The sequence below is a fragment of the Cibotium barometz genome, chromosome 53, assembly GCF_041138505.1.
Source record: "Cibotium barometz isolate CiBa-2024 chromosome 53, ASM4113850v1, whole genome shotgun sequence".
In the NCBI taxonomy this organism is placed as follows: domain Eukaryota; kingdom Viridiplantae; phylum Streptophyta; class Polypodiopsida; order Cyatheales; family Cibotiaceae; genus Cibotium; species Cibotium barometz.
In genome coordinates, this window is record NC_141098.1 from 27926103 (window position 1) to 27942880 (window position 16778).

The following is a 16778-nucleotide window of genomic DNA, read 5'->3' on the forward strand; positions in this document are numbered from 1 at the left end:
GATGCATTGCCTGAGGCCGCACATTGGTGTGTTGGGGGAGACTTCAACATGCTTGAGGACCCGGCCGATAGGGTGGAAGGTAGTCATGTTACAGTGCACGGCACGGAGCTTGCAGCTTGGGAGCGATTTTGTATGACACTGCAGATCACTGATGCATGGCAGCATGAGGCTTTCTCCCGTTCTCAGGACAGTAGTTTTTCTCGGTCGGATCGCTGGCAGGGAGGGAGTAATTTATCACGGATTGATTGCTTCTATGTGGGCGACAGGGTCGGGGAGCGTGGTGGCTCCGCTGGCATTCTTGCTGGCACCTCTTTCTTAGACCATGCGCCAGTTATTTTGACTCTTGAGGAGACGACACGGGAGACCAGCTTGCAGTTGAGGATCCCAGAGAGGATACTTACAGACCCCAGTCTTTTTGAGGACATTGAGAGGATATGGCAGGATAGCCAGAGCTCTGACCTGGAAGCAGCAGGCCAGTGTGCCCAGGTGCTCATCGAGCTCAGCTCTTTTCTGGCAGGATAGCCAGAGCTCTGACCTGGATAGCCAGAGCTCTGACCTGGATGCAGCAGGCCAGTGTGCCCAGGGGCTCATCGAGCTCAGCTCTTTTTTGCACGCTACAGCCTTGACACGGCTAGGAGAGACACGAGAGCGGGAGCGTCGCTTGAGACGTAGCCTTGCTTCGCTCCAGCGCCTTCAGGAGCAGCAGCCCACATGTGAGTGGGTGGCATCCCAGCTGACCAGGCACGTCAGGAGGTTCGAGAGGCAGAGGAGCAGAGACACGAGTTTTACTATCATCGCCAGGCCTCTCAGTGGACTCAGCTTGGTGATAGAGTGACTGGGGAGTTTTTTGAGATCACTGGACGCCGCTATGCTCGAGCAGGATTACGCCAGCTTAGGAGGTAGGACGGATCGTTAGCCACTGAGCCCGAGGAGATTAGAGCTATTGCCTCTAAGTTCTACAGAGACCTGCTTCCAGCAGAGCCAGCCACGGAGGCACGTGATGCTTGCAGACAGACTGTGTGGACCCATGTACAGAGGAGGGTCACAGATCGTATGCGCACAGCTTTGGGTGCGCCCCTTTTAGAGGATGAGCTTGTTGAGGCTTTGAGGGCCCTCCCGCGTCATAGTTGCCCTGGGGAGAACGGTTTGACGCCTGCCTTTTTATGCGCTATTGGGACCTTTTGGGGCCAGGCCTCCGCAGGGGTTTTCAGCATGTTTTGGACACTGGGGTGATGCCACAGAGTTTTTCAGAGGGCTTGATCTTTCTTATCCCCAAGGGGGTGGGAGTGTCAGATGATATTCGGCAGTGGAGGCCTATTACGATTCTCAATACTGTTTACAAGGTCCTAGCCAAGGCCTTGAGTTTGAGGATCCAGCCCTTCCTTGGGGATTTGATTCATGCTACCCATACAGGCTTTGTCAAGGAGCGCAGTATCCTTGACAACATCTTCACCTTCTGGGAGGCGATGGCCTGAGCTAGGTTTCTCGGCGAGGACTTGGTCGTTATGCTTCTTGATTTTGAGAAGGCATACGATAGAGTCGATTGGGGTTTTCTGGAGGGCACTATGCTTCGCCTGGGTTTTGAGCCAGACTGGATTCGAGGAGTGGCGGCTCTATATTCCACAGCTCGTAGCCAGGTGTTGATGGTAGGAGGACGGGGGTCGAGTTTTGAGCTGACCAGATCGGTCCGTCAGGGATGCCCTCTCGCTCCGTTCCTTTTTCTTTTCTTTGCAGAGGCTATGAGCATGTATCTGACAACAGAGGAGGTTGGCTTGAGAGGACTCCAGCTTCCAGTCCGGGGTGAGGACTTGCTTGATTCTGAGTTTGCTGCTGATGACACGGGATTGTTTTTGCATGGCAAGGAGGCCAATCTACAGAGGGCAGAGCAGTCTTTTTGGTGGGGCTTAGGGAGCATTGATCAATTGGCGCAAGACAGTGGCTTTTTGGATCAGTAGGGCTCTTGCTCCCGCTCCGGCATGGAGCCCAGACCCGGGTTTTAGATGGATTCCTCCTGGCACAGCAGTGCGGTATCTGGGATGCCAGATTGGACTTGATTTGTCACCTGAGCAGCAGATCGCCCCGCTTCTTCTGAGCATTCGGAAGAAGGTTCTATATTGGAGTACAGCTCGGCTTTCCTTGGCTGGGAGGGTGGTGGTGACAAATCAGGTGCTTTTAGCGACTATGTGGTATATCACGTCTTGCTGGATTTTCTCGAGCTCTTGCATCAGCCAGGTACAGAGGCTGATCAGGAACTTTCGTTGGTCAGGGCGGGATGGTCAGCTGGCCTGAGCAAAGGTTGCTTGGGTAGTTATTACTCTTCCGCTGGCCCAGGGGGGCTTGGGCATTATAGATCAAGCTGATCAGAGTAGAGCCTTGTTGGGGAAGCTTATTGTTCGGGGGCTGCTTCCAGGCGCTGACCCTTGGAAGGAGCTTCTTTTTCAGCGGATGTAGGCTAGAGCTCCCCTAGCAGCAGGGGGCACTTGGGCACCAGAGATACGGTGGATCTTCATAGAGATGAGGAGGACAGGCCTCAGTAGAGGATGGGAGGACAGATTTGCCTTGAGCATCCTGCGAGCTTGGGAGCTTCTGAGACCGGGGCTTTCTTAGGGACCTCCCACTTGTAATGAGGAGCGGGCCAGACAGCCGCTCATCTAGAGCCCTGCGGTACGCATAGAGCAGGGTCATATGCTGGGTTCTTGGCCTCGTCTAGCTTGGGGACCATTGGCGGCAAGCCGAGCACGCAGTTTTGGAGATTGGCAGGTCTTTTGCAGTCTCCCGGAGGAGATCCAAGCGGAGAGGTTGAGTCACTTCAGAGGGGGGCTGATTATGAGGGATGACATTCAGGAGGCACTCACTGAGGAGTGGTTCACGCCTTTCGAGCCAGCGGCCCCACGGTGGATGGGAGCCTTTACACAGTTGGAGATCTTGATTGCTGTCAGAGCTTGCACTGAGGATGGTAGATGCCTCTACTATGAGATACAGGATGAGGGCAGACTTCAGAGAGTGGTGGCGGAGTCGCCTTTGAAAGGAGTAGAAAATTGAAATATTTTTTCGGCAGGACAATCTTAGAGGCAGACATCATATAGCCTATGGGTGTAAATTTTGACCCACATAGGCATTTGTTTTTATAAAGGAAATTTTTTGTTATGCAATATGGATAAGGGTGGCGGGAAGAAATTGTAGCCTATATAGTGCATCTTTCAGAGGATACGGGTAGTGGCCGCCGCTTCTCGGAAGTGGCATATTGATACAGACCCTGCAGATGTGGACTCTGATTGGCGCATATGGGCATATGCTGGGCGCCCCTTGGCCCGGCTCCAGTGGGACCCTGGCGAGTACGAGTGGCATGATCCTTATGCGTCCCCTGAGGCCACAGAGATCACCTTTTTCCAATACACTGTTCGGTTGGGGAGGCATATTTTGACTGCGAGGAGGATGGTCTCTCCAGCTGCATTGGAGCATTGGCGGCTACAAGGACTCTCACAGGAGTTCCTGGAGGATTTTTGGACCAGGCTCTGGGCTAGCAGACAGGCACGCAGGATCTCGTCTTTCCAGTGGGTGGTTGCCCACAGCCTACAGGGGCTCTGCAATTGGCACCTGGCTTGTCTACAGTGGCCTTCCGCTGGCCTGCGTCCGATGCGGCCACCTATTGGAGACACAGTGACATTGCCTATGGGACTGTCCACAGGCGCAGCAGATTTGGCTGAGGATTCTGCGCATTTTGGCCCCCCTCTCTCCAGAGGGAATGTATACGTGGGGAGCCGCTGCTTGGTCGACTTCGACAGGGCTAGCTATGGGATACGAGACGGAGCAGGCCAGCCAAGCCATGAGATTCATTGGGGGCCAGCCTCGCCTTTTTCCTTCACCGGATTTCTCGACAGCCGGCTGGACACAGGAGAGGGATTTACGATGGGAGCTCCTCAGCAGCCTCACCATATGGTTCACGTGGAGAGCCCGTTGTTTCAGGGCTTTTGAGGGGAGACTGGAGCCAGCAGTAGAGACTGTTCGGGCTATCTGGCAGGAGTTGATTCACACCCTGCGAGGACAGTATGACCGCATCCGGGGCGACTCGGATCGAGCGATCTTGCGACGCCAGGCTTTCCACACCACTTGGTGCAACGGCCCTTTCTATACTCTACACGCGGGTACCCCCCGCTGGCACTACAGGCCACTTGTTTGGATTTTTCCCTGTCCTATTGTATGATATAGCCTCTCAGTTTATTTGTACTTTTTTGCACCTAGGGAGAGTCTCCCTAGCTGCCTTGATTGGTCTCTGCTCTGCCTTCTTATGAGCAGGAGAGGGTCTCTAGTCCATTGGGCTTTTTTATAACTAATGAAAGGATCTTTTCATGGAAAAAAAAAAAAGTCTACAACAATGATTTTTTCTTTGGTTCTCGAGCCTCATGTCAGAAATATTCTATGTCTTGGGTTCACTGTGAAAGTGCTCAGCTCTCTGAGAACGAAATACGAATGGTTCTTACTATTGAGGCTTCTTGAATGGATAGGCCTATCCCCACATCTTCCAGATGAGATCCTGCATGCAGAAGTTTGTGATGAAGAAGATCTCAACTGATTCAAGTTGTAAATCATAAGTTTGGTTTGTCACTTACTGTAAATGATCTTAGTTTCTACTTTTCTAGTTTGTTTTCAATATTAAACTTAATGTAAATGAAAACTTTCTTGTTATTTTCCATTATCTCAAAGTTTCACTTGAATAGCTATCACTGAATGTCAAAGGAAGTTTTTTTCAGATTGAGGAGAGAGGACATGTACTGGTCTGTGTTCACTGTTGTTTAGTATGATTTCATTTGAGATATATTGTGCAACTTGGTCAGTCATAGAGGCATTTTGGTTCAAAGACCAAGTCTCATATGTTTTTGTGTCCTCGTTGAGAAAGAGAAGCTTTGTGTTAGTACTTTGATAAACAAGTCAGAATCCACTTGTGGATCAACTCAAGACCTATGGCTGGTGCATGATATGAGTTGTTCAAATGAGAAAAAGAGAAAATGTGGATAGATTTCTAAGAAGGATAGAATTGGCAGCCCTCAGCAACAATAGGGATGATGATGCATACAAAGTCAGAATGGTAGGGTTACTACCAGAAGAAGCAGCTAAAGAGAAAACGCACGTGGTGGCTACTTTATATGAGGGCTAAAGACGCAACATGTGGGCTAAAAACGTCGCTATTGTTTGGTTGACATAGTTGGGCTTGCAAATCAGGTTTGAAGGGAACAACAGAGATATGACCATGCGGGTTACCTAGGGAGTGGGTCAGTGGTGTCATCTTTAGGACATGCCAGAGTTACGCTACATACCTCCAGCATAGAGATTGGACACTACATGGGAGATCATTGCTAGCATCACAATCTGTTGGCACAAGGCTAGATGCACTGAGGCCATGGAGGACACTTTGGTTTATGTTACACAGTGCATTTGCAAGATCTGGTGTGATATTATCCACATGCACACGGCCACTTGGGCCAGGGTACAGGGATCTTCGAGGGCTGCAGAGAGAAAACGTGGCCAATTCATGAGAGTATGGGATCATGGCATTTCTTTCACTCTCTCTCATACGGGGCCTTGCTAGTAGCACAAGGCACCTGATTGGTTGAGATTTCCCCCTTGCTTGGTCTGAAATCTCCCTTGTAAAATTTTTTCATACTTAATGGAAGTCTGTTTTCCGGGGAAAAAAATTTTCTATTTTTGTTTCTGTTTTCATTTCTGTTGCCTTGTTTCCCATAATTATGGAATTTGGCTTTGATCTAGTGTCGATATGCTATTGTGCCATAGCATGTTTTGAGTTTGGCGAGACTCGTGCATGGTTACATGTAGAAGGGTCCCCTTACTCGTGCATACTCTGGAGCTTTAGTGGAGCTATGGGTGCCTATAGCCTTGTTTTTACCCTCAATCCTTGACACACTTGAGCTTGCATTTTTCTAGGCCACTTTTAAATTATGCAGTAGTTAATTTGTCTTCACTTTTGTTGCCTGCCAGAGGAAAACATGTTGTGTGGTGTAATGCAATTCACAGGCACAATATGGGAAACAATGCAGATTGACACACAATGCAGACAATAGGAGATGAGAACAGAACTCTAATTGCTTTTGAGTTGATTACAAAAAAAGATGGTGGCTTCCTTCCACGATGCGTAAGAATGTGAATGATGTCGCACAGAAGAATGTGATGGGGGCTGGATACTACATTAAGAAATGGCTTATTATTATGTGGCTTGTGGAATACATGAGGGAATATGGGGCCTTTATATAGGGTCCTGTGTGGTCCAATTGGTATGAAGTACCTTTGATGTACGTGAGCACTTGGAATCATGCCTTCCAATGGTTCTCTCGGTGCTTATTAGAGAACCTACTCAAGGCACTCACCAAAGAAGTGATGTCTTGGTGAATGTTTGAGAGAGAAATGAGATTGCCCACTAGGTGTGTGTACGTGAACTTGCCACCATTGTGTGCTGCCCTCAACTGACAGTGTACGATCAGAGATGAAGATATGGTCGAAACCTCCATCCCTAAGTAGTAATGCATCAAAATTTTATACCAAAGTCTGCCATTTCAACCTCTTGCTTTAGTATCTTTTGCATTTGTGAGATATTTTCCATGTGACTCCCCAACATTATAAGGCCATCCACACACAACAATAACCACTTACCATGCAAACATCAACACACACACACAAACCCCCTTCCGCCCCCCACCCCCACCCCCACCCTTGCCGTCGTCCTTTCCCCTTTTAAGAGTAGCTTCCTTCAGGGATGCGTTCTTGAGACGGGAATGTGAATTGCGTATGTAAGAATGTGATGGGGGCTTGATACTACATTAAGAAATGGTTTATAACTGAATGACTCTTGGGAATACAGGGTCTTTGTGTGGTCGAATCGGTATGAAGTACTTTTGCTGACAGTCGTGCCTTTGAATGGTTCTCATGGGCTTATTAGAGAACATACTCAAGACACTGACCAAAGAAGTGACGACCTGGTGAGTTGAGAGAGAAATGAGATGCCCACTAGGTGTGTGTACATGGTCTCATCCGCGCGATAAGTGTGCTGGCTGCTTCTGACAGCCTATGATCCAACTTCCATTAGAGTCTCGACTTACTTGCACTTAGTCATCCCAAATGTCTTTAGTATCTTGCTAGCGTACCTTTGGTGAGAGACGAAGATATGGTCGGTGTCCTTCCAAACCTCGATTCCCAAACAGTAATGTATCAAAGATTCAAGCCAAGGTATGTCGTTTCAAACTCTTGCTTTAGCATCTTTTGTAATTGTGAGATCTTCGACTTCCCAACATAATAAGACCATTTACACAAAAAACAATAACCTTGCTCCTCCCACACCCACACCCACACCCCCTCCCCGTTCTCCTTTCCTCCCCATAAAGACATAAGAGAGGGGGTTTCGGAGGAACTCCGAGTAAAACCTTCGCTATGAAGAAAGCATCGATCCTTTGGTACTCTGAAGGTACAGTTTTCTAATCCCTCTTCATTCATGTAGAGGGTCAAAGGGGTTCTTCATGGTGTACATATGTGCAAAATCTTGGGTCATTTTGGTTGCATGCATAGGAATTAACCATCAGTATTTTTGTGGGGGGGAGGGGGGAGTTAGTTCATTATCCTAGTGTGCCGTATGGGTTTGTGAGTACACTTCTTTCCATTTCAGGCATGGGTATACACATCATGGGATTTGTAGGAAATGAGTCTTTATGCATTGCGGAGCATAGATAATTATTGTACATGGATCCCATCAAGAAATGATGGTTCATGGGTTTTGGGGGTGTAAAAAGGATGACGTTTACATGACATATTGTCAAGGAGTTGAATTGCTTAGGAAGGTCAAGGTTGATTGCAAGAGTGTGTTTGTAAGGGCAATGATGCAAAACAACTTGCTCCGGTATGAAGACATGTAATCCTCCATCATCCACCAACTTGGGTTCATCCTCATTCGGCGGAGTGCTCAGCTCGGGCCCATGATAACTCGAGCTTCTTGAGAGAAACATCAGATGCATTCTCCAATGGCTTGGTATCTCCAGCGTGAAGACTACATCACTGAGATTCTTGATAATTTTGAATGGGTCTTTCTTCTTTGGAGCTATTGGAAGCAACTTGCCCGAACTCTTTGAGCCTTTGCATCATGATCTTCAAATAAACCCAATTTCCTTCTTGAAGGTACGATCCCGATGATGTTTGTCAGCCTCGCGGACTTGCTTTGTGTGCGCCTTCTATATTTCTTCCGAACTTGTTGCAATAGATGGTCCAAATCCAGAACCACTTGGTCTCCACCATGATTCACTGTGGAAATTTCGAGAGCTCGAGTCATTGGGTTAATAACCGGACGACCATATACCACCTCAAAGGGAGTCTTCTTGGTCGATGTCTGCACTGTATCATTGATAGCATACTCCACCAATGGCGAGAACTCTCCTAAAGAGCTTGATGCTCCTGACAATAACACTGCAACATCGTGGTCATAGTCTTGTTCATGCTCTTGGTATGGTTGTCTGTCTATTTGGGGATGAAAGGCGGTATTGAATTGTAACTCCGTCCCCGAACCATAGAACTGTTGGAAGGTTGGCGATTTCGAGCGTGTGATCTATGGCTAGAAGGTGCCTTGGATTATCCCATAAGTGGAAGCATGGGAAGTTGAAGAGCCATATATAGGCTAGAGTGGCACCTTGTCATAATCATCTCCTCCGGCCGGTGTTTTGGGAGGCAGCTCACCGGGAGATGGGAGCCCGGTGGAGGGATGCTGCAGTGCCCGTTGTGGGGGTGTTCGTGGAGCTCGATGGTGATGTGTCTCCTACGTGCGTTAGTCTTCCACTGCGCATTCTGACATGGTATTAGAGCCCGGGCATGTGTGGTCCTGGGTGGCTCAGACGTGTTTGGTCCTAGGCGACCCCCTCGCGCCTCGGTGGCTTGCGGAGCTCGAATCGAGGGAGGGTGTTGGAAGGTTGGCGATTTCGAGTGTGTGATCTATGGCTAGAAGGTGCCTTGGATTCTCCCATAAGTGGAAGCATGGGAAGTTGAAGAGCCATATATAGGCTAGAGTCTTCCTGCCGGTGTTTTGGGAGGCAGCTCACCGGGAGATGGGAGCGCGGTGGAGGGATGCTGCAGTGCCCGTTGTGGGGGTGTTCGTGGAGCTCGATGGTGATGGGTCTCCTACGTGCGTTAGTCTTCCGTTGCGCATTCTGACAAGAACAGGGCCTTCCAAAAACCTCTAGTGAATTTTGGATCCCTATGTGAGACGATCTTCTTCACAAGTCCATGTAAGCGGAACACCTCACGAAGGAAAAGCGTGGCCACCTCTTGAGCATCTGCATCTGACTTGCAAGGAATATTGTGGGTCTGTTACACAACCGATCAACAAGTGCAAGAAAACAATCATTCTAGAACCTCTCGCTCTTTGGCAATCCAACCACAAAGTCCATAGAAATGTCTTCTCATGGCAACTTCAGAACTCGCAATTTGTGAACCTGATTGTATCCAAATTTCAGATCTAGCTTGCTAAATCACTACACCTCTCTGAGCTGATCCAACAAGTCATCAATGCAGGACAATGGGAGTTTGTTTTTGATAGTGAGCTTGTTGAGCGCTCGGTAGTCCACACACCGACGCATACTCCCATCTTTCTTCTTTACCAAGAGGATTGGAACTCCAAATGGTGAGGAGCTCAGACGGACTATGTCTTTGGCCAACATGTCCTCTAGGCATTGCTTGAGCGTTGTCATCTTGGGATGACTCATCCGATATGGGACACGAGACGTGGGCTCTACACCAAAAATGAGATCAGTGAAGTGGTTCTCAGGCCGTGTTAAAGGTAACATCTCGGGCAAATCGGCACTGAACAAGTGTCCATACTTGTCCAAAATACATTGTCTATCTACTGCCAAAACCTCCAAGTCGTTTGGCTGAATAGCTTGAACCTATACCATACATGAATGACCACCCTTGCGTACCACCCATTTCATTTGAAGGGCTATATAATTGCAACAGGGCCTGTGTGAGACGGTAAGGACTCCCCAATCATCTCTAGGGAGTGACAGGAAGTATCCTAAAAAGTCAACATGTGCTCCTTGTGGTAGACCATGCCCGCATAATCATACAACCATGGGTGGCCTAGAATAATATCCACTTGATCCAAAGGTGCCACCTTGAACATGTGACGTTTAGAAAACTCCCCAAAAGCCAATGGGCATTCTCCAAGGTCTCTGCAACCCGAAACTAGCTTGATTTCTTTGGCTCGCCTCTCATGGTGGTGGTTAGGACTACGCCACTAGTGCCACCATTGTAGGCAACTTCAACCACTCAACCACATGGTCTCTAATGATGTGCTCCGAGGCTCCTCCATCAAAGAGTACGAATACCGGATGTCCATGAAGCATCCCTCGGCACATCACTGTATCATGCCAACCAAGGACTGTTGAGATCCTCCTAGACCGGGTCAAGTGAAGAGCAGATGATACTGGTGGGAGCGCGAGGTGGTGGGAGCGCGAGGGGGAGTAGATGCTGCTGGTGTCGTCGATACGGTTGTAGGCAGACGAACTAGCCTTCTCCTTGGACTTCTCCTTGCCCTTACCATTCTTCTTCCTCGTGTTCTGCGGACCGTCCTTTCCAATATGCTCTTTGGAGTCACAATAAAAGCACTGTCGAACAACCATCTTGGCGCGATGCTCTTCAGTGGTGAGGTGAGTCACTGAGACTCCCCCACTTGCCTTGTCCTTATCATCCTTGGCCTTGGACTGACTACCGTTGTCTTTGCCTTTTTGTTGGCCCTTTGTTGAGTCCCAGACTTGGAACTCTTGTGGAGAGACTCGAGGGTTGTAGCAAGATGAACGGCGTCTGAAAATTCACGGGGGCGACGTGCACAAACGTAGCGTTCAAAGATGGTTTTAAACCATCCACAAATCGTTCAACCTAATCTGACCACCAGACAGTCCTTGGAAGCATGAGCAAAAACTTTTAGAAACGCGCGAGATCGTTGGTTATTGATTCGCCATGTTTCTGCATAAAACGCTCCCGTTGTTTCTTCAATTCATGCTAGTAATCTACGGGAATAAACTATGTCAAGACCGCCTTCTCGCAGTCTCCCAGCAAGTCACGGAGTGGTGCCTAAGGTGGTCCTCCCACCACAAGAGAGTGGCATCCATTAAAGCCATGGAGCTCAAAAATATATGAACTACTTGCTGTTGCCAACATGGCAGCCATCTCACGGGTCCAGTTGGTTATGACTTGTCCATCCATCTTTCCATTGAACTTGGGAGGCTTTAGCAGCTTCATTTATTGAGCTTGTTCCTCACTATTCGTGGAGGAAGAACTCGACAAACCGGTAGTTCCCCGACGTCAAGCCGGTGAAGGTGAGCGTGAATTGTCCGGAGAATCTGGTGGAGAGGGACTCCGTAAGGGAGACCGTCAGTGACGCGAATGGTGTCTCTGCCACTGGCTATGCAGATGTGTAGAATGATGACTGCCGGACTGGGAGCAAAGCACATCTAGTACATCCTTGCCTGCATCCAAAGGAGTGCGAAATCCTCCTCTTGAATGTTTTGCCACTTTGTCCTTAGAATCGTCCAACACTTGCACCGAAGCAGGGGCCCTTGTAAAGTCCAGATCTGGAATACTAGGTGCTGGAGGTTTCGACTCCATCCTGTCGAGACGGGCAGTTATAGCTCCATTTTAGCTGCCTGCGTGTCCATAGATGCCTTCATGTTGAGAAGCAAAGCACTAAGTTGTGAATCCATGACAAATATCTAGTGATCGAGGACCGGGTAAGGGATTTCAGCCTTGCGCGATGAGGTAAGGATTGGCTGGGGCAAAGACACACAATATACCCCAAATAATGTAAGTGCAATGAAGAGAACCCAAATTTTCCCAAACCCGAACGCACACGTGCTAGAAAAGAAAAGAAATTTGCAGGTTCCCTAGGCTGCTCTGATACCAACTGTAGAACACTTGCACCTATTTGCTAGGGTTTTCTAGAGATAGAAAGAAGAGTTTAGCGGAATCTCACACACAGCACACACGTATCCTAAATTATTGTTTTGTATTATGTATAAGAAAGAAGTAATACAACTAAAATTCAAGTACAAGATATGACTGAGAACGAAGACATAAAATCACAGCCTTGTGACCTAGTGCTCACTCTTGGCTAGCACTTCGCCTACGGAGAAACGCTTTGTGAAGTACAACACTAAGCAGATGAATATGATGATTTGGCTACCTACATATATATATGCGCCAATGCTCCTAGGGGGAAAGCAGTAATGTTGTTGGCCATCTATACCGGACTGCCATGTCATCATTGCCACTTGGCAGTGCGACATATCTTGCGTTGTCCGACTTTGCCTGTTGGATGCTATTCAATGTCCAGTTGTGCCCTGCATACTCATAGATGTGTCACATTATTGGCTAGCCAGAGTCCAATTTGCTTGCAATTGGGAGCCCTTCTTACCCCTTCCAGTGTGCTGCTGTTGATGCCCCTCTTTGTCCATCCTGATCTACCTTCAAAACTGTTTTTCTCTAGATTACTCCTACCGACTTTACCTAGCCTTACTCTTGGGCCTGTTCTGTCTTCCTCACAATTGCAATTGGCAATTGTGGCTAGTAGAACTACGTCCAACAACCTGACCTAAGTACGTCTATGGCTCATTTTGATCAAGCAAGGAGTTTCTTAGCGGGGTTTCCTTCACGATTTGCTAGATTCAGGGTACGCCCCGCCGGCAAAGAGATTGGACAGTGCATGGGAGATTATTGCTAGTATCACTGTCTGGCACATCTGGAAGGCTAGATGCACTGAGGCCATAGAGGGCACTTTTGTCTTGGACACATAGTGCCTTTGTAGGATTTGGAGTGATATTATCCATACCCTTATGGCAACCTAGGCCAGAATCCAGGGATCTTCGAGGGCCGCAGAGAGAAAGCGCGGCCAATTTAAGAGAGTGGGATAATGGTCTATTCTTCATTTCCACTCATATGGGACCTTGTTGGCAACACAAGACACCCGATTGGTTGAGATCTCCACCTAGTTTGGTTTGAAATCTCCCTTTTGTATATTTTTTCATACTTAATAGAAGTCTCTTCTCCGAAAAAAAAAAACAAAAATCCAAATAAGTGTTTTATGTAAAAAGCCGATAGAGTTTTTAAAGTATGGGACGTTCACTATGGTATAGAAGGAAACTCTCTGTATAGAGGGATTGGAAAGTTGTTCTGAAACAACCCTGCCATTGAGAGAGCCTAGTCAATCCCACAGTGGACTTGAAACTGGATAAGGTCTATGCAGATTCACAGAATGGGAATTGTTCTTTTCACATTATGAATTTTGATTATTTCAAGGTTTTCTAATAAACTTGGAGCTTGGAACTGTTGGAGGCAGCTATGATGACAACCCAACACCTTGCCAGTGTGTCCTGGCTGGCCACTAGGAAGGTCTTTGTCAAAATTCTTGAATTTGATTTGTGAGCTTGGGTCTATACCATTTTAATGGAGGCATATGTGAGTGCAAGTGTGAGTCAATGTGAGTCTTGACTGTGTGTGGTGGTCTGAAAGGGCGTAACACGTGCTTTGTCATTGAGGTTAGACTTATGCCTGGGTAGGAACATTTTAGGAACTAAGCGACCTATGAATGGGAAAGAACCTAATCACGAGTGGGAAAGGACCTATGAGTGAATAATTTACCACCTATTTAAGTGAGTGATTGGTTCCCCACGGGAGGTTCCCTGACCGGAGTCCAAGTGTGATCTCAGTTGTGCTCTAGCCATAGAGTTTGGTAGTGGGCTCTAGTGTTATATGGGATGCTAGGATTGGGTGAACGACATGGCCTAGTGTTGTTCTAGCCTCAGGCTTGGGGGTGCTCCAGACATAGCTGAGGTTTGGTGGTGAGCATACCAGCCCCAACTATGGTCATTATGCTTATTGAGTATTTGCAAGTGTTGACTGGGAGCACGGGTCTGTTTCAGTGTTTGTATGTGTGTGTGTGTGAGAGAGAGAGAGAGAGAGCATGGGTGTGGTCTCCACAGACTCCAGAGGCATGGCCTTCTTCATAGATAGCCCGTTTACCTTCTTGTGCTTGTGTGTTTTGATTCTTGTGGATGAGATGCGGTTTCGTGTGGTTAATTTTGGCAGCTTTGCGGTCTGTCATACAAGCCTACAAACGGGAAGAACAACGTTGGAAAGAAAATGCATCAAAATCAGCGAAGAGGAGGAGAGAGAGGCTGGAGCAGGTTAAAAGATCAATTGTGAAATAGGTTCTAAGTATTCCCTTGAGTGGGGAACATGCTCAATGGATGGGCGTTTTTTGCTCAGCCTACTTTTTCTGCTTGTTTGTGTGTAAATTTTACTTCAGGATAGACAGAATTCTGGTGAGCTTACACCATTGGAGTTTTCTAGGCACAAAGGTGTTCAATTCCCATATAAGGTCAACGATAGAGTCTTGATAAAGGTACTTCTTGCCATAGCTGCACTCTATATGGGAGGAAGTTAACCACTATTTACATGGGTTTTGTTGCTTTAACTTGTTGAAGCTTTTGGGATTGAAAAATTGTGTATTGCAGGGAAACAAACGAACTCCAGAAGATTCGTTGGGCGAAATGCGGTTATAACTACACAGTGCTTGAATGGGTGGTAAGGCCAAGCTGGGTCTTTTTCTTGTGAATGTATATCATCAGAATGACTTTGTTACTTTTGGTTTCATATGTAGTCAAATGAGGGGCTCTTCTCTTGTTGTTGGAGGTATGTTGTGAGAACGTTGGATAACGGAGAGAGTGTTAAGCTGCAATACCGCTCCTTAATGAAAATGGATGAACAACCATCTTCTAAGGAGCTTCAACCAAAGATAACAGGACCAAACTGGTTATGATGGATGTATAAAGCAAGAGCCCTTTGAACACTCTCTTTCACTTGGTAAATTTCTAAGTGGTTTATTGAAAGTTGGCTCATAATAGGTTTCCTTCTTGATTTTGCAGTGTTGTATTGCATATGTGATCCATGAAGAGTGTTGAGAAATTTGAATGTCTTTGTGGGTCTTTACATGCAGAAGGCAGGTATTTTCAAGCTTTTGTGAGTACAAATTTGCTCCTTATGCGTGTTAAGGTATGGGTCTCAATGTAGTGCGGAGCAAAAAAACTACAGATCATGGATTAAGAGCAACTTGTAGTCAGAGATGATACCATATACAAATATGGGTCATGCTTTTGGTTTTCTACTTAGTTTGGATGCTTTTTCCAGCCATTTTGACTTCTAGAACTCCATTCATTTTCTTTTCTGAGGGGGGGGGGGGGGGGGGGGGGGGGGTGTGCTCACACACGTGTGCTTCTTTGGTGATACGGGAGGGTCATCCGGGCATGGAAAAGACGTCCATGGGTGACAAAGGCTCTTGAAGGCTACTCGGCAGGACGGGGGATTCTGATCCTGGCCCTGATGGGCAAAAAGTGATAGCCTATGTCTTGTTGGCATGCATTCGTGCATGGGTGCGGGTGCATGCCCTCGGATTTTTAGCTTGTGTGTTTTGTGCATGTGATCATTTTTTTAAATGAACAATACTTGTAATCATAATGAGAATGATCACCATACTGATATTGATGTTAGTTTCATAACACTTATGTTTTTGTTTTCTCAGATTCTTAATGTTGTCCTTTTCTTGCATTATAGTTTTGGAAACTTAAAAAGTTTTGAAGGTTTCTAGAAATACAGGTAAAAGGCATCTTTGGCTTATGCAATGGACAACTTGGATGCAATAGAAGTTTTGTAGTAACAGGAAATGGCTATTTGCTAGCAAGTTTGTATACTGTCTTTGTTTCCGCTTCCGGTTTCCTTATCTCCTTCCTTTAATTTTCCCTACAAAGTTTTGATTTTACTTAAATCTCCTCACGATGTCCTCTAAATCATCATCTGCCCCAAGGTGCTCTTCTCTTTTTCCCTTGTATTTTTTTTCTCCCAATTGTTCTTTCCATTAACAGTAAATAATGTTAAAGACTCGACGTTTGCATTTCCTAGCTTCAAGCCATTCATGTGCAAAGATGCTGCATGCAACTTGATTAGAAATAAACTGTGAGCTGAATATAAAATTTTGGGTTTGATGGGTTTTTTTTTTTTTTTTTGGCAGGATGTTGACAACACAACGATGTGTGCTTAGCTTTTAGCTTTATGTGGGTTCTTCTATTGGACCATCTTGGCCACTTGAGCTTTGCATTTTCCTTTTCCTGCAAAAGGTGTTTCTAAGCTTTGATTTTGTAAGGCATCAAATAGAGTGTCTCCCTCCTTTTTTGGGGGGAGATACCTGGAAGGCTTTGGTAAAATGAGAAAAGCTGTAAGGTACCAGGTAGTTTCAGTTTGGGTCTCCGGTCTTATAAAGTTTTTTTTTTTTTTTGGGAACCTTTAGTGTTCTTAAGAATGTTTTCTTGTTTTCTCACAAGACACCATTGTGAGCTCTCTTGATAAGTTTACTCCAGGGTGGTATTTATTCTTCAGAGATGCAAGGTTGGTGTGCTTTTAACGAGCAAGTTGATAGCCCCCACCAATGCATTGCATAGAAAGAAGGTTTACCCCCCCCCCCCCCCCCCCTCTCTCTATCTCTATCAGATACTAGGTTTCTAGTTTCAGTTTTGTTTCAGTTTTCCATGACAATGATATTCCATGGATACTTGTAATCATCTTTTGTCTCATAGGCCCATCGGGCCTACGTAAATGTAACTTTCTTTCTTTCTCCCCCCCCCTTCCCCAAAAAAAAAACCCATTCACCCACCCCTAGCCATTGGCTCTCAATTGGGTATGCACATGAT

At 46.8% G+C, this 16778-nt stretch overlaps 1 protein-coding gene across 3 annotated transcripts in view; it reads left to right on the top strand.

Annotated features, from left to right (window-relative positions):
- Window positions 1–16495, top strand: part of LOC147608478 (uncharacterized) — a 96287-nt gene extending 79792 nt beyond the window's left edge. For all 3 annotated transcript variants that reach the window (XM_086789513.1, XM_086789512.1, XM_086789511.1), the window contains 6 exons: window positions 14125–14222; window positions 14345–14440; window positions 14553–14622; window positions 14731–14901; window positions 15035–15090; window positions 16103–16495. In XM_086789513.1, coding sequence (XP_086645639.1) covers window positions 14125–14222; window positions 14345–14440; window positions 14553–14600 — 242 coding nt within the window. In that variant the 3' untranslated portion in view covers window positions 14601–14622; window positions 14731–14901; window positions 15035–15090; window positions 16103–16495. The remainder of the gene's footprint in view (window positions 1–14124; window positions 14223–14344; window positions 14441–14552; window positions 14623–14730; window positions 14902–15034; window positions 15091–16102) is intronic.
- Window positions 16496–16778: the final 283 nt, after the last annotated feature.